This window comes from Suncus etruscus, chromosome 11 (genome assembly GCF_024139225.1).
Source record: "Suncus etruscus isolate mSunEtr1 chromosome 11, mSunEtr1.pri.cur, whole genome shotgun sequence".
NCBI classification, from domain to species: Eukaryota; Metazoa; Chordata; class Mammalia; order Eulipotyphla; family Soricidae; genus Suncus; species Suncus etruscus.
Genome location: NC_064858.1, coordinates 1,921,256 through 1,942,464, shown reverse-complemented (window position 1 = coordinate 1,942,464; position 21,209 = coordinate 1,921,256). Strand labels below are relative to the sequence as shown.

Genomic DNA, 21,209 nt, shown 5'->3' with positions numbered 1-21,209 from the left:
TGATCTGTGCTGGGTGTCACTCCTCCTGGTGGTGCTCAAGGGACCATAGGCATGAGGTTTTGGGGATTTCCCTGATCCTCCTTTGCACCCCGTCCTGTTGGGCCCCTGGCTTTATGACCAAGCAGGAGATGGACTTGAGCGAAAAAATCTTCATGCTAAAAGGGCTTCGTCTTTTGTGCCTTCAGCGGAAAAGACCCTCTTGTACTTGGTCTCTGGTCTCCCGTAGGCCATGATGTGTCGCAGAGCCAGGTGTGCTGGGTGTTGGGGTCAGGTAGGGGGCACCGTCTCTTGTCCTTACCCAGATGGGTCTTAACTTGATCTTGTCGCACTGAAGTGACTGAACCAAGTGAAGGCGCTGGCCTGGCTGTAGCCCCGGGGCACTGTCGTCACACACACTCAGCCCACAGCACTTTGAGTCACTGTGGCCTTGAAAAAGAAATACCAGGGGCCGGGAAGGTGGCTCTAGAGGTAAGGTGTCTGCCTTGCAAGCGCTAGCGTAGGATGGACCGCGGTTCGATCCCCCGGCATCCCATATGGTCCCCCCAAGCCAGGAGCGATTTCTGAGCGCATAGCCAGGAGTAACCCGAGTGTCAAATGGGTGTGGCCCAAAAACCAAAAAAAAGAGAAAAGAAAAGAAAAGAAATACTAGGGGCCGAAGAGATAGCATGGAGGTAGTGCATTCGCCTTGCATGTAGAAGGATGGTGGTTCGAATCCCGGCATCCCATGTGGTCCTCCGAGCCTGCCAGGAGTGATTTCTGAGCATAGAGCCAGGAATAACCCCTGACCATTGCCGGTGTGACCCCCGCCCCCCAAAAGAAAAGAAACACCAGCAGGTCTGGGGAATCAGTCGTTGCTCCAAAGTTTCGGGAGTTGAATCTCTTGTTTGGGGGCCATGCCGGGCAGTGCTAGGAGCGACTCCTGTTCTCATGTCCCGGGACCGCCCAGGCAGGACCTGATTGATACTCAGAGGAACAAACATCGGATCTTTGTGCTGAAGAGCCTTGCAGCACTGGGAGTGTGGCGCTTTGTTTTGCTGGATATGGCCTTTCTGAGGAATCATGGGCACGATGGGGACTCAGAAGAGAATGGCACGGACGCACCTGGGCACACATGGACATGTATGAAGAAACATGCAATTTTTGGGGAGTCCTTTTGGGCTCCTGGCCCTGCCCGCTGTCCATGCGGAGAGTGATTAGGAGCCCCTGGAAGTTCAAGTCTGCTGCCAGCTCTTCAGGACCTCGTGGGGTGGAGGTCAGCCACGGGTGAGGAGGCGGGAATGCCTGAGTGCCTCAGCTCGGCCGAGGGTCGTCACGCTTCAGGCGCCGGGCACAGACTCCCTCAGTCATGTTCCCTCCCGTTTCTGCTGTGGAAGGCTGCCGTGCACTCGGTCAGAGGAAGCCTCTCTGGGCTGCCTGCAAGGCCGACCTCCTGTTGCTTGTGCCTGTCTGGGCAGCGTCAGTGTCAGCGTCAGTGATGCAGTAGCTGTCCTGCCCTGGCGTTTTCTCCTCAGGAGTCACGACCCTGGGCCTGACTGACTTCGAGTGCTCTGCAGAGGCCAGACCCTAGTGTCACCTGGGCCACTTGCACTTGGCTTCCCTGTCACACTTGGTGCCTGTAACTTAGGAAGGTCCCATTGACGCACCATGGATGAGCGGAGTGTTGAGAATGCAGTTAGTCAGGCATTCCATGTCCTGGCACCAGTCCCATTGCCACTGTCCCCATGCCCCCTTAGCCAGCACCTAGGAATTGATTTCATGCTGCTGGTTACAAATAACTAGCAATGGAATTACTGGAAAAGAAAACTTGAGTAACAGGGGATGGGTGCAAATTGTTTGGTCTCACAATAGAATCGTTAAGCCCTTGGAGGGTTATGAGCTCTTGGCTGGAGCCGGTCCTCAGTGTCACTGCTGCACGTCAAGCTCAGGTGGCTTCTGTGCCGCCCCCTCTTGGATCCTCCTGGTGCTCAGATGGGTGTAGGAGTGGGAGAGACTTTTTTTGCCCAAGGATCAGACTCTGAAGCCTGAGTGAGCCAAGCCTACTCTGTGGCGTCCCGAGCCTGCCACTGTGGTCTAGGGGTTCCCCAAGAACCGTGAAGCATGCCCATCTGGGTGTCATCCTGGAGACCCCCATACTTCTGGGCACTGAGTCTTGCTCAGGGAGCCCAGCTCAACCCCACAGTTGAAGTGCTGGCCTGTTGGGGCTTCACTCCTCATGGGTTCTCAAACCATCTTGGGGGAGATGCCAGGTGTGGCGATGTCGCCAGACAGAGTTAGTTCTAGATTGCCAACAGCTTTGTTTATTTTTTCCCCAAAAGTTTTGATATGATTTTTGCAAGTGAATTAACCTGCCTACAGAAAAGATATAAAATAGAGCCAGTGGATGAAAGGGGTCTCATTCTTCGCCAAAAATCCTGGAATATTAGCTTGAAAAATAATTTGCATCTTGGGAAAAAAAATCTCAATATTTAAAAAAGCAAACTTCTGTTCTAATTTTTTTTTTTACAAACATCTTTGTTTTAAAAATCGTTAAACGATGCATAGAGATCCAGCATAGTTAAATATTTGTTTCCATTGACGTCCTGGTTGCTTGTTTTCCTAGCGTTTGGAGGGTTTCTATGTATTTCAGAATATGCATTCTTCAGCCAGAATAACAACCACTGAGGGTGGGAGCAAGGCTCGGGCTCTAGGGATCGACCCCAGGCTGTTACTCTCCAGGCATTGTCCTCTGCATTGCATCTGTTAACAGAGACTGACTAACTTCTGCGAGGGCCACAGCCTGCAAGACCCTAGGAGTGGGTCTTGGTTTCTCCGTTTGCTCTGAGAGGCAGTTTCAGAGTCATGGGAATTAGGCATATTTTCAAGTATCAGGCAGAAATGCCAGGTACTGTCTCTAGCTAGAACTAGTAGAATCATGAATTCAAAATTCCAAACAAGCTTTCCTGTCTGTAATCATCAGCTTTTTGTGATTTGTGACTGACCAAAGGTGGGCTGGCCGAGCCAGGATGGACACACTGCCCTTCTCCCTGGCCTTTGCTTTCCCTGTTGTAGAGATGGTAAAGGGGTTCGTTGCTGCCTTTTTGTTTTGTTTTGTTTTTTTGGGCCACACCCATTTGATGCTCAGGGGTTACTCCTGGCTAAGCCTCAAAAATTGCCCCTGGCTTGGGAGATCAAACCTCGGTCCTTCCTTGGCTAGTGCTTGCAGGGCAGACACCTTACCTCTAGCGCCACCTCGCTGGCCCCCACATTGCTGCCTTTTTAAGAGCACTAGAACCTCCGTAGTTGTGTGCCTTGCTTTCCCGGAAGTGGCCTTCGCTTCAGCTGAGATGGACACAAATGGATCCTGGGCTTGGGTCAGCAGCTGGTCAGCAGAGCATGCAGGAAGGTGGGGAATCACAGTGGCTGGCAGGTCTACAGACACTTGCAGGCCTGGTTTGCTGGTCCTTGAGCTAAATGGTGGCGTTGGGTTGAGTTTTGAATGGAAGGACCAGATTTGTGCTGAACCAGTGCCATGGTTTCCCTCCCCCGTCTGGGACACAGGCGCTTGGCTAGGGTGGCTGGAGCTGGTGGTGGTGCTCAGGAGCACTGTGCTGCTCTGCTCTGCTCCTTCTGCTCCTAGGAGCTCCGCTGGCCTCATTGTCTCTGCCTCTTGCCGAGGCTGCCCAAAGATGATGGTTTCCAGGCAGGTGCTGACCCTTGTGACCCTCTGCTCCCCAGTGCTGTGCTCTGTGCTCAACCCGGAGTTGAAAGTTGATGGAGCTGAAGTTGATCTCCAGTGTGGGTGCCCCAAGATCTGTGAAATCATTGGTTGTGCATTCCACAATCCCCAGAGAAGGAGAGGGATCCCCATGCCCCCTGCCCGGGTAGGACAAGAGACGCAGGTCCAGCAGCAGCTCTGACACGGGAAATAATCCGCACTCGGTTGGGAAGGAACAGCAGGCCAGAGACTCACACCGCAAGCTGTTCACCCATAGTCAGTCATCCTACCACGTGGAACCACGAGCCTAGACGGCTGCTTCCCTTCCAGGCCTCCAAAGCAGTCTTTATTGGAAAATATAAAGCCCGCCATCAAGGGAAGGGGTAAAAACCAGATGAGGAGACGATGGGGAAACATCTTTTTAACAGGAAAATCAAAGGAACCAGTCAAGAGACATCTGACTAGAAAGCAATATGAGGACTGATCCAAAGGCCTTTCATTACAGAGAAAGAAAAACCAGCTAGTACCAACGAAGATCTGCTTTTCAGAGTCCCCCAGTTGCTCACTCCTGAGCCAGCCAGGTCTCTGGTTGGGAACATGGATCTAATGACTGGGGGAAAGAAAACCCTTAGGGCATACCCATCGTCTGAACACCACGTTCCTCTTGAGATCGCATAAGTGTTTCTCTGAGAACAAGAGCCATTCGAGCCTGAAGTTGGGCAGTGCTGCTGAGAGGCCCAGGGGCGGCACCTCGCATGAAGGGACACAGGACTTTCTAGTGGGAGAAGTTTCTGGCTGAAGTCCAGGTGCTGAGCCAGTGTCTGGCCCCTCTCCTGACCCATGGCCTGCGCCCCCAGCTTCCCCATGCCCAGTGTTGGGGACCAGGAGTGTCCCCCATCTGCAGGAAGTCAGAGGTTTGCAAAAACCATCTGGGAAGAGCCGGAGTGATAGCACAGCCATAGGGCATTTGCCTTGCATGCATTCGACTCGGGATGGACCCAGGTTCTATCCCTGGCATCCCAGGCTTGATTCTCCAAGCCTACCAGGAGTGATTTTTGAGCGCAAAGCAAGAGTAGCCCCTAAGTGCCACCAGGTGTGGCCCAAAAAACAAAAACAAAAACAAACCATTTGGGAAGGAGTGGCTCTTTGCCATCCTGCCTCTGACCATCATCTATTGTAGCCTGTGTAGCTGGGCCCTGTCGTTGGTTCTCTCAGACAGGACGAGCTTATCCTTCTGTCTGCATTTCCCTTCACTGAGGATGCCAACAAGCTGCCAGTGTGTAACTGCCTCTTTGATTTCTGCCTCACTGATGATAATCTGGGTACCTCCCACCTGCAGGTGCTGGACTATCATAGCCCGAGGGGCCCTTGACTGGCCAGAGGCCGAGCAGGCAAGACTCTGCCAAGGTGTTTCCTTAAGCCTGCTTTAATACACAGGGAAGGCAGAGAGGCCAGGGGCTTCATGGCAAACCCCTAGGCCGGAGAGGTAGAACGAGGGAGAAAGATTTGGGGTGGGATCAAGGTAAAATTAGATTGAGGGTCAAGTGTTCTGTCTCTGTCTCTCTCACTTGGGGCAGGGTTTTATACCTCCAGCCAACTGTACACAAAAGGGTGGACCCCTTTTGTGGCTGCTGGGGTGTTATGGGGGTAATACAGCAATGTAGGACGAGATTGGGTTGAGTCTCGTTCCTCTGCCTCTGCCCCACTGCCTCCTCTGTGCAATTCCCAGAAGGCACCGTGGGCTCCTCAGGTGGCCACTGTGTCGTGAGGGGAATGCTGGTGACAAGTGCTGGCGTCACTCTGGTCCTTTACTCCTTGAAGTCCCAGCCCTTTCTTGCCCAACCGTGGTGGCCAGTGCTGGGCCCCCCAGCCTAGAGGCTCGTGGTCCAGCAGATGACTGGTTGCAGCACAGTACATGGCCCTGACTTATCTTGTACTGGTAAAGACAAGAGCAAAAGAAATGACGTATTGTCAGAGTTTTGGAAATAAGGAACAGTGGCCAATAGAAGATCAGATAAGTCAGCTTTATCACTTTTGATCCTTAAGAACAGAATGAAGTTAGGAAATCCTGATGAATTTTCTGCCTTTACCTTATTTTACTTCGGAACTTTGTGTTGATGCTCTTGACTGTCTCACGGTATTGCTTGTATGTTTTCTTTCTCCTCTTTCTACCTCTTCTAGATTTTTGTGTTTTCTTGTCATTCTTGATTCCAGTCTTCCAGTTGACTTTGGGCTTCACCAAAGTACTTCGAGTATCATATCAAATAGAAGTCGCACAGTTAGAGTTCGCTTTTGCTTGTACTTTATTTTCAATTATTCAATTTAATTAACTACAACTTAGTGACGGGTCATAATATATTCTGTGGGGTCTTGGCTTGTAGTTTTGCACAAGAAACCAGACAGGAGTCAGGGGAGAAAGTGCCTTTCAGCCAGGAGTTGTTGAGCAGACGCTGTCTGTTACTGAGCCAGCCAGGCTGCACCTCTCTGCTGCTTTTCCTGCCACTTTTGTTAGCCAGAGTTTAACAGAAATCACCCAGAAGTCAGGATTGACGTAATTAAGGGTACCTGCTAGTTAAATTCAGAAGTGTTGTTGGGTTACACTCCCTTAAAGGGGTCTGTCCCTTTAAGTCTGGAGGAATTGTTAAGTAGAAACCCTAAATGAAGGGTTACCAGACTCTTTTAGAAGTAGGTGTGTACCTGTCTTGGTGCTTTCGCTTGGCATTTTCTCCCATTTTCTTTCTTTCTTTTTTTTTTTTTTTTGGTTTTTCGGCCACACCCGTTTGATGCTCAGGGGTTACTCCTGGCTAAGCACTCAGAAATTGCCCCTGGCTTGGGGGGACCATATGGGATGCCGGGGGATCGAACCGTGGTCCTTTCCTTGGCTAGCGCTTGCAAGGCAGACACCTTACCTCTATCGCCACCTCACAGCCCCGAGAAACAGTGTGCATCTTTTTGTTAGTTTTTCTTTTGTTTTGTTTTTTTGTTTGTTTGTTTGTTTTTGGGTCACACCCGCGGTGCTCAGGGATTACTCCTGGCTATCTGCTCAAAAATAGCCCCTGATAGGCATGGGGGACCATCTGGGATGCCAGGATTCAAACCAACCACCTTAGGTCCTGGGTCAGCTGCTTGCAAAGCCAACGCCACTGTGCTATTTCTCCGGCCCCCTCCCATTTTCTTTGGAGTGGTTTCACTGGAAGGAGTGTTGTCTGCACTAGCGGTTCAACTGCCAGGAATCTGCCTTCCCTGTCCTGCCCAGTCTCTATTGAACTTGGTCTTGAGAAAAACCCTGTCTAGCTAGAGCCGTTGGTGCTCGGCCTCAGGCACAACACGGTTCCTAGCAGCACAGTGTAGACATGACGTGTGACTCTCTGACAAGACCATCCATGCTTACACGCAGACAGACACATGGAAGTGGGTGCCAGCCTTGTTTCCCAAGTTTGGTCACAGAGGGGCACTGGGTGGCCTTGCCAGCTGAACGAACCAGCACAGCCTTGGCCGTGAAGCCCGTCTCACAGCCCAGGGGCTTTTCCTCGGATGAGCCATCTGAACAGACTCGAGTGTTTGGCCCGGGAAGGGTAAATGGAGCCGGGCAGTCTGTCAGGAAGGGAGGGATCTGTTCGCAAGAGTCCAAAGATTTCCCCAATTATTCTTGTTAAAAATCATTACATTTTACAAAAATAGGTGTTTTTTCTTTTAAGTGAATAGTTTCCCATTAGAACAGATATTTAAAAACGATGCGGTTTCTCTGTTTTCCTTCTAACTCAGACCAGCCCAGTCTGAGGCAGATGGTGGATGCCAATAAGTTTCTCAGAAGTACTTGAGTACCTGTATGGCTGCAGAGCAAGATGGGGGGAGAGAGACAGACAGACGGAGGAGAGAGGAGGAGGGAGAGCGTTAGAGAGGGACGAGAAGTAGGTAGGTAGGTAGATGCTATTCTGAGCGTTAGAGAGGGACGAGAAGGAGGTAGGTAGGTAGATGCTATTCTGAGCTATTTCTGAGCAGACAGCCAGGAGTAACCCCTGAGCACCGCCGGGTGTGGCCCAAAAACAAAAACAAAAAAACAAAACAAATAAACAAAAACAAAAAAAACCAAAATGCCTCTTTCTGTTGAGACAAGAAAGAAGCTAGTGTCTAGCAGTTGAGTTGGGCCTTCCTGCTGAAGCACCTCACGTCTTGGCCGAGCACTCCCCCTCAGCCTCACCCTGAACACAGGCCCTGTCTAGGCTGCCTACCCTTTGCCCAGGCCCTGCACAGAGGCTGCTAGGTTAATCCAAGCAGGTTGCTCAGCCAGTCAACTCCTCACAGGAAGGCTCAGCTCAGCGAGTGCTTGATACACTCTGATGCTGCCGGCAGGAGCGAGTCCTGTTCGCCAAGCCCAGGGGTCGTGCTGGAACACCCCCCCCCCCCGCCACCCCCCCCCCTCCCGGCCAGCCACTGGTACCCGGAGCCTGTGGATCCCAAAACCTACCTGGTTGCCTACCAGGCAGCCTGGGGGTTCTGGAGAAAAACGTCAGAGGGGAAAAGTCCCAGTGACTGAAAAAACACCTGCTTTCGTAATGGCGTAAGATCTTTTTAAAAGATTTTTTAATGAAGTCTCACTCTTGGGAGCCATCAGGGTGGATTTTATTTTTAAATGAGGTTTTGCTATTCTCCGAAATCCATTAGGGTAGAATTGTGTGAGGAAGGGCCCGGAACCTGCACTCTCCTCACCACGGCCTATCAGTGTCTTTCAGGCAGGGCCACTGGGTGGGCCAGTCCTGCCTCTGAACCTTCTGCAGTGCTCAGTCATTCAGAAGAATGGAATATTTTTTGTGCTTGAAGAAAGGTCGATTATTCTGTGAGGAAACTCAATCGGCTTCAGATTTTTGCCTCTAGCCATGTGACACCCTCAGCGGGTTCCGAGGGGATCCTCAAAACTGCGGGATAATTGGATGCTGATGGCTGATGAGACTGTGTGTGAAGGCTTTATTAGTGGCTTCTCTTGGCTCGATAACAGTTGGAGCATCAAGGGTGAAATGAAATATATTTGTTGATCTCATCTCACTTGAAAGCCTTTGGGGACGTTTAACTTGACCCTGGCGGCTGGCTTTCTAACTCTGAGCTGAATAGAGAGCCCCAGAGTGTTTGAATGTTGTTGAATAATGCCTCCATCTTTTGGTAGATAATGGAAATGCACTTAAAAAAAAATCAAAGAAAAATTTAATTCCATCCATCCGGAGTTGTGACCCGGAAGGAAAGGTGATCAGTAGGAACTCAACAGGATGTGGGCCCTGGAAGGCAATATAGTGGTTCTGGAAGGTGACCCATCTGTCACCATCGAGCCCAGCTGCCATCACTTGCCAGGACATTGGCCGTTGCCACTGATTTCAGGACAAAGATATGAGTCAATGCTGTCATCAGCCACATTTGAAATGTGTGAAGTTGTTGTTTGAAGTTAAGAGACAAAACTCAAGACTGTACATCTTTAGTTCTTTGGTGTTGGTGGTATTGATGGGATTGATTGGGTGTGGATTCTGGCACTCGTGGACTCTTCCGCCCCTTCTTCTGGGGACCAGGCAGTGCTGAGTGTGGGAGGGACCCAGCGCTCCCACTGAACCTCTTCCTGGCCCCGCTGCATTATTTTAAGTCGAATCCTTGGAAGTCTGCACGTCAGAGTGAGCAATGGAAGTAGAGAACTATTGGAACCAGGCAGTTTTCTGTTCTTTCTAAGGCTCTTGCTTGCAGCCCACCATTAGCACTTCCCAATGCAAAAAGACTGGGAGACTTGGCTCTTCCGTTCTGCTTTTGAGACTCGAAGACTCCTAGATGTATTAGATATATTTGAAAATAAAGCTTAAATTTTTATTCATAGTTGGACTCACTGTATGTGAGATTGTATTTTGTAAACTGGCTGAAAATGTTGACCTGTGCTTTAATTTTTTTCTAAACGTCTAGTTCGTATGAGAGTTCTTAATAGCTGTCATTTAAAACTATAACACGCCGGACGGTGGCGCTAAAGGTAAGGTGCCTGCCTTGCCTGTGCTAGCCTTGGACGGACTGCAGTTCGATCCTCCCGTGTCCCATATGGTCCCCCAAGCCAGGAGCAACTTTTGAGCACATAGCCAGGAGTAACCCCTGAGCGTTACTGGGTGTGGCCCAAAAACCAAAAAAAAAAAAAAAAAAAAAAAAAAAAAGACTATAACACACACCCCTTCCCACTTAGTGGCAAAATGAATATGAAAATAAAAACAAAAAGTTTCTGAGGTTTACAGGGAAAATAATCTTTCCTATTAAGATATAATGTTGGGGCCAGTGAGGGTGGTACTAGAGGTCAGGTGTCTGCCTTGCAAGCGCTAGCCAAGGAAAGATTGCGACCATGGTTCGATCCCCCAGCGTCCCATATGGTCCCCCCCAAGGCAATTTCTGAGCGCTTAGCCAGGAGTAACCCCTGAGCATCAACGGGTGTGGTCCGAAAAACCAAAAAAAAAAAAAAAAGATGTAATGTTATACATACACTTAGAGGGTGCTGTTATTTGCCTTTAATTTGGACCTTATTCAACTTTGAAATAATTCACAGTATCCTAAAACGCTCTGATTTTTGAAATAATCTGAAATCTTTGTGCATATATCAAATTTGTCTTCTAAGAGTGTTTGGGGAGGGAGGGAGGGAGGGAGAGAGAGAGATGCACTGGTGGTGCTGGAGCAGTGGCATAGGGCATAAGGCTCTCTGCCTTGCACACACTACCTAGGACAGACTGCATTTCAATCCTCTGGCTTCTCATATGGTCCCCCAAACCAGGAGTGATTTCTGAGTGCATAGCCAGGAGTAACCCTGAGCATCACCTGGTGTGGCTCAAAAACTAAATATATATAATAAGTAATAAATAATAATAAAAATAAATAAAATATATATATCTATATATCTATATATATATCTATATCTGCACTGGTGAAGGGTGTTGGCCATTGACCAAAACTCAATTGCGAACAGCTTTGTTGCTGTATCTCACGTGATTCAGTGAAACATTTATTTAAAAATAAATAACCTAAAAGACTTTTGGGTTGTTAAAATGAAAATGGTTGAGAGAAAGTCTAACACTGATCTCCTTGTCCCTTGCCTCCCTCTCCCTTGTCACTCTCGTTAATGTTTCAGTTCTCATCTCCAGGCATTGAATCAGCCTCAGAATAAGTGCTTGGCTGCGTCCCGCATGGGCTAGGTCACGTTCCCTGTGATTGCTGTGCTAGACACTTTAGCACACGTGTGAGAGCATGTGCTGGGTTGTCTAAGTCACCAGCCTCTTCCTTAGCTTTCACCAGAGTGAGAACCAGGAGGTGAGGCCTGAGTTGCTTGTGGCCAGCCACGGTTCCTGGGTAAGCCCTGAGCACAGCCGTTGCTGGGTTTCTCCACGTGTGCTTCAGGCCACCCCCAAAACCGAAGTGAATGTCACAGACCTGATTTTGTATTTGTTTTTGGTTCAACCCCAGGGGGGCTCAGGAGGGTTACTCCTGGTTCTGCACTCAGGAATCACTCCAGATGGTGCACAGGGGACTCTGGGATGCTGGAGATCGAACCCGGGTGGGACATGTGCAAGGCAAGCACCCTCCCCGCTGTGTTACCGCTCTGGTTCCCTCACTCTGGCTTTTCACACTGTGGATGAGGAACTTTCCAGGTCTTTGCCCCATGAGCCACATCTTGAAATTTGTCCAGTCCAATCCAGGGGTTTTCCGAATTGCTGAGGCTGGAGCGTGCTGGGGCCGAGCATGCTGAGAGTCCCTCTGCTATGCCTCCGGGATCTTCCTGACCTCGAATATTCCCTTGCATCAGGCCTCATGCAAACGCCTTCCCCTCTGTGTTATTGCTCCGGCCCCCCTCCTACCCCCATTCTACTTAGCTACTAATATCCGATGGTATTTTTGGTGATCGATCCCTTAGAGCAAGTTCTTATGCTTATAAGTTGACATGGCTGTTCTTCCAATTTGAAAATTCTTTGTTCTGATGATCTCCCCGTTTTGAAAATCCATAGTCTCCGGAGCAGAGAGGATGAGAGGAATTCTAAACCGGGCGCCATCTCCACGCCCGTCAAGCACATCGATGATCCGGCCCCCAAAATGGTAGAAGAAGTTCGAGTTGAAAGGAATGAGAAACAAGTACCCACACTTCCAGGTCAGAAGCCCCCCAGTGCCCATGGTCACCCGCCTGCTCCTTCTGGGTGGGACCAGGGGACTCCACGGTGGTTTTTCCAAGTTCCTGACCAGACGTGATTTCTGATGACAGCCCTTCTGTCATTGGGGTGTTCCTTGGGCCCGCTCACAGAAGCCACTGAAACAAATTGGTGCAGTCCAGTTTTTCTTTCTGGCGCCTGTTAGAATATTTTATACATAAAAGCCTGACCTTGTAGGTGTCAGTCTATGAAGCCAGGCTGCGAGGAATGCTTTGAGCTCCATTGCTCGGAAAGGGGGGATGGCGCTCCCGTGAATCCCGCTTCTCATGCCCAGTCTTGCCTCTGCTCTGTTGCGAGTGACCAGGTGGGCATCGCAATTCGTGTGGACCCCTGGAGACTTCTGAGTGGAACCAGAGGGTGCCTCCCTCCCCTCTTTTTTTTTTTTTTTTTTTTTTTTTTTTTGTGGTTTTTGGGTCACACTCGGCAATGCTCAGGGGTTATTCCTGGCTCCATGCTCAGAAATTGCTCCTGGCAGGCACGGGGGACCATATGGGGCACCGGGATTCAAACCAATGACCTTCTGCATGAAAGGCAAACACCTTACCTCCATGCTATCTCTCCGGCCCCACCTCCCTCCCCTCTTAAAGTCATGGCTGCTTCTCTGGCTTTCTGCTGGCAAAAAGACATTTCAGATCCTTGAGCTGGAGCCACGGAAAAAAAAAAAACGAGTGTATTTTTGATAAGACATCTCAGACATGTTGAAAGACTCAAGCTCTCTTCTCACAGAGATCCGTGGGCTGGGTTACGTATGCTTTGTCATCTGTGAACTTTCTATTGCTTGGTTGTTTTACTGATGGCTTCTGTTTTCATCTGCTCCCTTTTAAAATAGATTCGAAGAAAACTTTCTTTAAACACAACTTGACTTACCGCTTTCCTTCCCTTAGAACCAAAGCCTGTGTATGCTCAAGTTGGCCAGCCCGACGTGGACTTACCTGTCAGCCCTTCTGATGGGCTTCTGTCCAATTCCGCGCACGAAGACGGGATTCTGCGGTAATGGTGTTTGAGACTATTCTTGATCTGTCTAGCATGAAGCATGACTTAAAGTATGACATCAGGGGCCCGGAGAGATAGCACAGAGGCGTTTGCCTTGCAAGCAGTCGATCCAGGACCTAAGGTGGTTGGTTCGAATCCCGGTGTCCCATATGGTCCCCCGTGCCTGCCAGGAGCTATTTCTGAGCAGACAGCCAGGAGTAACTCCTGAGCACCGCCGGGTGTGACCCAAAAACTAAAAAAAAAAAAAAAAAGTATGACATCAGGGCCAGAGAGAGAGCACAGTGGCTAAGCCCTTTTCCTTGCAAGCCGCCAACCTGGGTTTGATCCCTGGCATTCCTTGTAATCCCAAGGGCCCCATCAGGAGTGGTCCCTGAGAACAAAGCCAGGGGTATGTGTCCCAAAAACAAAAGGAAAGTAAAAAGATTTTTTTTTTTGGCCCCGTAAACCATTTATCAGACCAGTGCTACTGCTAAATGTTCTGTCCAGCTTGGGAGAGCTGCGATTGGTCTGTAATTGATGTTATAGATTTAGTAGAGCCAACAAACAGGAAACATCATAATGGTGATGGCTTTCCCTTGTCTTCCACCTAGTTTCAGGTCAGGAATCCCAAAATGACAGAATCTTCTCCTCCCTCAGCATTTGAATTCTTTTGCCCCTTCTAATAACTTTTGTTAAAACCCTGTGCTTCGCCTTTGGGGACTGTTTCTTCGGGTCACAGAAACTGGTGGCCCTGAACCAGCTTCCCTCAAGTGGGTCCTGGCCCCCTGCTGTCACACAAAGCACGCTCACACACACACACACATCGCCGTGGTGGCTGTGCTTTTTGACATATTGGTGTGGACAGGCGCTTCCTGTCAACGGAGTCACCATGTTGGAAGATCTTGTTGAGTTAACAACCCCAAGAAATAATGGTTTCTTGTCCACTCCTTTTATTGCCACATATTTTATATTTTGTGGGATAGAGATGTCAGGTTTTTTTTTTTTTTCAAATGTCAACTTTTTTTTTTTTTTTTGGTTTTTCGGCCACACCCGTTTGATGCTCAGGGGTTACTCCTGGCTAAGCGCTCAGAAATTGCCCCTGGCTTGGGGGGACCATTTGGGATGCTAGAGGATCGAACCGCGGTCCTTCCTTGGCTAGCGCTTGCAAGGCAGACGCCTGACCTCTAGCGCCACCTCGCTGGTCCCAAATGTCAACCTTCTTTTCGAATCATGAAGTTAGTCATCACGATCACTTTAGTTTTGTTGTTTCTTGGTAAAAGGAGCATCTGTCGACTAATTAGAAGTTTCCTGTGGCAAGTTAAAGCGAGACACCTGCTTCCTTTGCAAGTCCCAGCTATAAAGCTTTTGAAAAAGAAACTTCTGAAATGAGTCTTTCCAATGGGAGAGAGCATGTTTTTTGTTTGTTTGTTTCTGGGTCACACCTGGCAGTGCTCAGGGATTGGTTACTCCTGGCTCTATACTCAGGGACTGCTCCTAGAGGGTCTTGGGGGACCATAGAGGGTACAGGGGATCAAAGCTGCCTGCAAGACAATTACCCTCTCTGCTGTACTGTGGCTCCACTGATGTGGGCCCAGGAGAGGGTCCTTTTAACGTTAGCTAAGCTTCAGCTCTTGCAGGTGGGATGGAATCTTCCCCTCATGTTCTCCCTCTTGAGAATTGCCTCAAGGCTGTCCTAACCGAGAGTCAAAGGAATGTTAGTCACAGACCTTGTATGTCCCTGGGATAGTTGCAGAACGAGCACAGAGGAAGGAGAGCTGAGGGTGGGACCTGCAGTCCTGAGCTCCTAGACCAGACCCCCTTGTGGTGTGAGCCAGGGGTCTGGATCTGATTCTGCCTCCTTGGCTGTGACCCTTCCCAAGACTAGGCCGGAAGGTCCCCTTGTCATGTCTTGGTGAAAGGGCTATGCTTGTCAGGCTCCTCTGTGGTGGTGGAAGAGGCCTTTGCAGGGGACTGGACTGCCTTGGGGGTGTTTTTGAGAGGCTGGAGAGGAGGGGAAGGCGTGGGGCTTGGCGGATTGCTGGAGGGAGAGATGTAGGGAAGAGGAGGGAGTCACATTGGAATAGTTTAGAATTCCTTTCATCAGAAAGTGAAATGCGATCTGATCTGATCTGATTTGGGGCTCTAATACTAATTCTACTCACCCAGTCTGTGGTGTGGGGAATTTCCTGCATGAAGGTCCTGTATTTCTCTCTGAGGATGTTTCACATCCCAGCTATGTGCGATCCTCTTTCAAGCTCCCCCCCAGCATCTCAAAGGAGACTTGGTTTTAACAGGCCCAGCATGAAACTGGTGAAATTCAGGAAAGGAGACAGCGTGGGTTTGCGGCTGGCTGGAGGGAATGACGTTGGAATCTTCGTCGCTGGTGTTCTGGAGGACAGCCCCGCAGCCAAGGAAGGCCTAGAGGAGGGCGACCAGATTCTCAGGGTAGGTCTATCCCAGCCCTGAAGCCCCTCACTGCCAGCGGCAGCTTCTGCCTCCCCTTCCCATCAGGCTTAGAGGTCGGCCTTTCTGCTTGCCCTTTGAGCCCTAGCAGGGCGATTCCATTGACTAAGCATGGGTAGGTGTTGTCCTATATGTCACGCTCAGGTCCTCAGGTCCCCTCCCATGCCCCTCATATCAGTCATCTAGAAACAACTAGAAATAATTGTTCTTCATTGTTTATGCTAGATCAGGGAGGGATGTTTGCAACTCAGTGAGAGCAAGCGCTTTGCACACCACATTGCCAAGTTGTCCATGCTGGTTTCTTGACTGGAAGCAAAATTTCAGAAGGTGAAAACAACAGCGGCTGAGATCCTTCCCAGGCACATTTGTGACATTTTGGGAAGTTTCCCTTTGGTCCTTGGGGCTTGTGCTGTGAGGACAGGGTGCCAGCGTGGACAGGACAGGCACCCCTGGGCATCTTCCCAGGTGCCTTATGCTTCACTGTCTGGGGGCTTGTCTCCAGACACCTGTCAGAAGCCTGTCTCTTGGATAGTCACATTTAGATGGTTTGAAGTTTGGAAGCAGAGAGTTCTACACGAAGGACGTTTGGAAGGAGAATCGGTCTTGGGACCAACACTGGCTGGTGCTGCTGTGGCCCATCCTGAAGATTGGGCTGCAGGGACTCCAGAGTCCAACCTTCCAAGCTCACTTCTTGTGCTTGGTCCTGCATTGTTGTTGGTTGACATCTTGGTCTCCAGAGTCAAATTAAAATGTCCCCATTGAAGTTCCTCAGAGGAAGTCAGCTTTGCAAAGTTCATTTCTGACGTCACAGAACACGTTCTAAGTTGCAAAACGATTCCACAGGTCAACAACGTGGACTTCACGAACATCATCCGTGAGGAAGCGGTGCTTTTCCTGCTGGACCTCCCCAAAGGAGAGGAAGTGACCATCCTGGCTCAGAAGAAGAAGGACGGTGAGCCACACTCAGAGACAGGGCGAGAAGCTGGCAGCCGGGGCTGCTGTGCTCTTACCATGGTTTTGTTTTTTTTTTAAATAATCCCAAATTGGGTGACCGCTGAGTTTGTTTCATCCCTCACTTGGTGCCCACACTCTGGGCATGGGCAGGGCTGGCCACTGCCTGTTTCACACACGAAGCAACATGTGTGTTTGTACTGGTGGTTCTGTACACCCACACCCCAGCTGATGCCTGCCGATGCTCTGACTCAGGCTGCCGGTTTCCCCAGGGCTGGGTCTCTTCGTTGATGCCTGTTGGCCTTGGAGATCAGACATGCCTATTGGAGGCAGCCTGGGCCTTGTTAGCTGCCACGGGCGGACCCTCTCCTGTCCCATTGGACTTGGGGTCAAGCATGCTTCCAGGTATTGGCCCCGCTGAGGATTTCAAGGAGAGGGCGGTGTGGCTCAGAGCCAATGGCTCAATTGGTTTCTGGGTGGTGGATGTTCTTGGATCCTGATCCTCAAGACAACAGCACTTTCCCTCGCCAGGGTACGTTTGTCAGTGTGATTCCCAGCATACAGGAAGGGGTCAGCAGGAGTGGACACTACTGCTTCTGTTGCTCTTCATCTCGCCAGACTGGACATTGTTGTCTCCGGACACTTTCTAATCCATCTCATCATTTTCTTGTCTTGGTTTCTTCTAGTCTACCGCCGCATCGTTGAGTCCGATGTTGGAGACTCTTTCTACATTCGGACCCATTTCGAGTATGAAAAGGAGTCTCCCTACGGCCTGAGCTTCAACAAGGGCGAGGTGTTCCGTGTGGTAGATACCTTGTACAATGGGAAGCTGGGCTCCTGGCTCGCCATTCGCATCGGCAAGAACCACAAGGAGGTGGAGCGAGGCATCATCCCTAACAAGAACAGGTATGGGTCTTGGGGTACCTGTTGTAGGAGGGCAGATTGGTCGTTCCACTGTCCCCAAGGAAGGAAGGGGAAATCCCATTCCTCCTATCTGGAAAGGACAGGACGTATTGGTCCTGGTTGTAGTACTCTGCTGTTGCAAGTCAGCCCTTGATTGGGCTGGCTGATGGTGGGATGGAGGATGAGGTCTTTCTCCTCCAGCTCGGACCACGCATCTGCCACCCTGTTCAGCCGGCGGTTCTGAGGTGAAAGCGGCGGGTAGAAAGCTCACAGGCAGTCGGTCTTCAGGAGATATCAGCTTTATTCAGTGGATAAGGCTGAAGCAAAAGCCCCAGCATCAGCCCCAGAAAAATGTCCTAGCCTTCCACAGACTCTTGCTTTTTTTTTTGCCTTTTTTTTTTTTTGGTTTTTCGGGCCACAACCATTTGATGCTCAGGGGTTATTCCTGGCTTGGGGGGACCATATGGAACACCTGGGGATCGAACCTAGGTCCTTCCTTGGCTAGCGCTTGCAAGGCAGACACCTTACCTCTAGCGCCACCTCGCTGGCCCCAGACCCTTGCTTTTATACACCAGACTCAGGTACCACCCTAGGGTGGGAGCAGAATGCCAGGTCACACACTAGGGTAGGGCACAATTTTTGATTAGGGTAGGACCAGTAACCCAACACTCTGCAATAAATAATCCACACAGATATGAAGGTTTTAGCAGGCCAGAAAAACTCTCAAAGTAAGCTGTTTACCCACGAGCCAGTTGCTCCACCACGTGGAACCACAAACTGAGATGACAGCCCCTCCTCCAATTTTCTGCCTCCCATTTATTTTTTTTTTATTTTTGGTTTTGGGGCCACACCTGGTAATGCTCAGGGGTTACTCCTGGCTATCCATTCAGAAATCACTCCTGGCTTGAGGGACCATATGGGAAGCGGGGGATTGAACCAAAGTCTGTCCTAGGTCAGCTGCTTGCAAGGCAAATGCCCTACCACTGTGCCACAGCTCTGGCTCCTGCCTCTCATTTATTGAGAACCAAATAAAACCCCTTCCCCCGGGGGGGGGGGGGGGAAGGCAGGCAGAGAGAACACAGATATAAATGGGAACTCTAGGGGCCGGAGAGATAGCACAGCGGTGTTTGCCTTGCAAGCAGTCGACCCAGGAGCTAAGGTAGTTGGTTCAAATCCTTGTGTCCCATGAGGTCCCCTGTGCCTGCCAGGAGCCATTTCTGAGCATAGAGCCAGGAGTAACCCCTGAGCGCTGCTGGGTGTGACCCAAAAACCAAACCAAAAAAAAGGGGGGGGGGAAACTCTATCAAAAGCCTTTGTTTACCTTACACTTGTCACACACAGGTAATGGCAAAAGGGGTTCTGACCCCCTGGCAGAGCTGGGGACAAGGAATCTGCCCTGGTTTGGTTGAAGCTGGTGGGAGTTGGGGGGCTGAAGTGGCACCTTCAGGGCATCTGTCTCTCCCCAGGGCCGAGCAACTGGCCAGTGTGCAGTACACGCTTCCCAAGACGGCTGGCGGCGACCGCGCCGACTTCTGGCGCTTCCGGGGCCTCCGAAGCTCCAAGAGGAACCTCCGGAAGAGCCGGGAGGACCTGTCCGCTCAGCCGGTTCAGACCAAGTTCCCTGCGTACGAGAGAGTTGTTCTTAGAGAAGGTAGCGTGTTTCCTTACATTCCTGGGGGAAGGGCCTGCCCCGACCCACCAAGTCCCACCTCAGTGGGAATCAGGTGAGCAGGGAGGTAGGTGGGACCGAGAAACATCTCTTGCTTGCCTTCCTCCACAGCTGGATTTTTGAGACCCGTCACCATCTTTGGACCCATAGCGGATGTCGCCAGAGAAAAACTGGCCAGAGAAGAGCCAGATATTTACCAGATTGCAAGTAAGTCACCACCAGCCACCTGCAAGGAGCCCCTCAGGCCATTTCGTTCCCTTGGTGGCTGGCATTCTCTGGAGGAGGGGCAGAGCAGAGAGCGGGAAGGGAGGTGCAGAAAGAGGTTTTCTCTGGAAAGTGGCGGGTGCTCGGTTGGCAGACACACCTGGGACTCAGCTCTGAAGGGAGGGTCTGTGGCCTGCTGACGTGGTGGTATGTTTGCATTTATGTTCGCTCAGTTGAATCATCGGGATGGAGCCTAGGTGGTTGAGCTTGTGTCCTACTGTTCTTTGTGAGGTTGAGAAGACCTGGTCCTGGACCCCAGGACTTCAGGTCCTTCAGCGTTCTTAGGGAGGACGGACTAAACAAGAGTCCTCTTTACCTAACACCACACTTAAGAGGTGTCCATAACACAGTTGCTTTAGGCATTAAGTGTCCCAACCTCAATCCCACCGCGTAGCCTTCCCTCCACTAGTGTCCCCAGTTTCCATCCACCACCCCAGCCTGCCCCCTTGCAGGCACAAACAGACTGACTTTCTCTTGTTTGCTCTGACACAAAGGCAAATGGAATGACCCGAGCTTAGATCAATGAAGGTCCATGAGAAATGATCTCTCTCTCTCTCTCTCTCTCTCTCTCTCCTCTCTCTCTCCTCTCTCTCTCTTTCACTCTCTCTCTCTCCTCTCTCTCTCTCTTTCACTCTCTCTCTCCTCTCTCTCTCTTTCACTCTCTCTCTCTCTTCTCTCTCTCTCTCTCCTCTCTCTCTTTCACTCTCTCTCTCTCTCTCTCTCTCTCTCTCTCTCTCTCTCTCTCTCTCTCTCTCTCTCTCTCCTCTCTGTCTCCCTTCCTCCCTCCCTCCCCATGGTGTTACTCAGTCAAAGGCTGAGGATTACTGGGCTGTGGTTGGTGCTGGCTGGGCTTCTGTGTTTCTCTTCAGGCTCCCTGAGTGCGAGGTTTCCAGGGAACTTGCCCATCAGGGTTGCTGGAATCCTACGGGGCTGACACGACTCTGAAATGTTAAGGTGCCCAGGACTTACATGACTGAAACAAACGTGGTGTTTTGGCAGTTTCGCCATGTTGGGGATGGTGCGGGGCTGCCGCAGCTCGTGCAGAAAGGGGACACACTCCTCCCCCGAGAATCTGAGAATTGCACAGAGGGATCAGCCCAGACAGATGGACAGTTGGACAGACAATCTGCCAGCATTTTCTTTTGGCGCTTGGCGGAGAAGCTGGGCTCTTTCTCTGCTGGGAAGATGGCAGATGTGGGCAGAGACTGTTGGTTTTCACTTTGAGACACAGCTTGGCCTCCCTGTCCCAGGCCAGCTTTTGGGGTCCGGTTGCATTAGAGAGCTTCTTTGAGGAGAGTGGGTGACGCGAACAGCCAAAGATGAAGACATGGGAAACCGCACGATGTGTGTGGGAGAAGCAGCGTTCTAATTTTTAATGTGGGGGAAAGGTATCTGTGAGGCAAATTGCCAGCTACAGGTATGAGAGGAATGTGCAGATGGACAAAACAGATACTTTCCAGTACACAGAAATGTTCATAGTAGCCCAGTTTGATGTGCATAACAGGTCACCTAGTTAGGGGGAATAAGCAGCTCTGGTGAAAGCAACCATATTAAGCAAGAGTCCTGAGTTGGGCTCTTAGTCCAGATGTTAGTTTTAACATCCCAAAGCAGTTCCTGGCAGGCTAGCCTCAGATGTAAAATAGGCGATTGTGAGGAGAGACTGTCTCTTTTAAAGGGCGAGGTTTCATTGCTTAAGGTCAAAATGAAGGAGATGAACTGTGTTTCAAAAGGATGCGATTCTTGGAGCTGGAGAGATAGCATGGAGGGAGGGCATTCGCCTCGCATGCAGAAGGATGGTGGTTCGAGTCCCGGCATCCCATAGGGTCCCTTGAGCCGGCCAGGACCCTTTTCAATATAAATTCTGGGGTAAGAGTTAACAAGTACTAATTCCCTTCAATATGGTGCTGAAATTTTCCAGGTACAAATAGATTTAATCAAGGCTATATTTGCCTGTAATACACACAGCAGAAGGGAGAAAGGCCAATCAGATGTTAGTTGTGAAGGAAGCTTAATACCCGTACCATAGCACGGATTTCAAAACTATTTCTAAGGAATTGACCAGCCATCCATGCAGGGGAGAGGCTTACCGGTG

At 50.4% G+C, this 21,209-nt stretch overlaps 1 protein-coding gene across 1 annotated transcript in view; it reads left to right on the top strand.

Annotated features, from left to right (window-relative positions):
• TJP1 (tight junction protein 1) overlaps positions 1–21,209 on the top strand; it is a 140,835-nt gene that overhangs the window by 103,404 nt on the left and 16,222 nt on the right. The window contains exons 10-16 of the mRNA XM_049782664.1: positions 11,698–11,837; positions 12,780–12,885; positions 15,162–15,312; positions 16,174–16,282; positions 16,968–17,187; positions 18,651–18,835; positions 18,965–19,060. Of these exons, the coding sequence (XP_049638621.1) occupies positions 11,698–11,837; positions 12,780–12,885; positions 15,162–15,312; positions 16,174–16,282; positions 16,968–17,187; positions 18,651–18,835; positions 18,965–19,060 (1,007 nt within the window). The remainder of the gene's footprint in view (positions 1–11,697; positions 11,838–12,779; positions 12,886–15,161; positions 15,313–16,173; positions 16,283–16,967; positions 17,188–18,650; positions 18,836–18,964; positions 19,061–21,209) is intronic.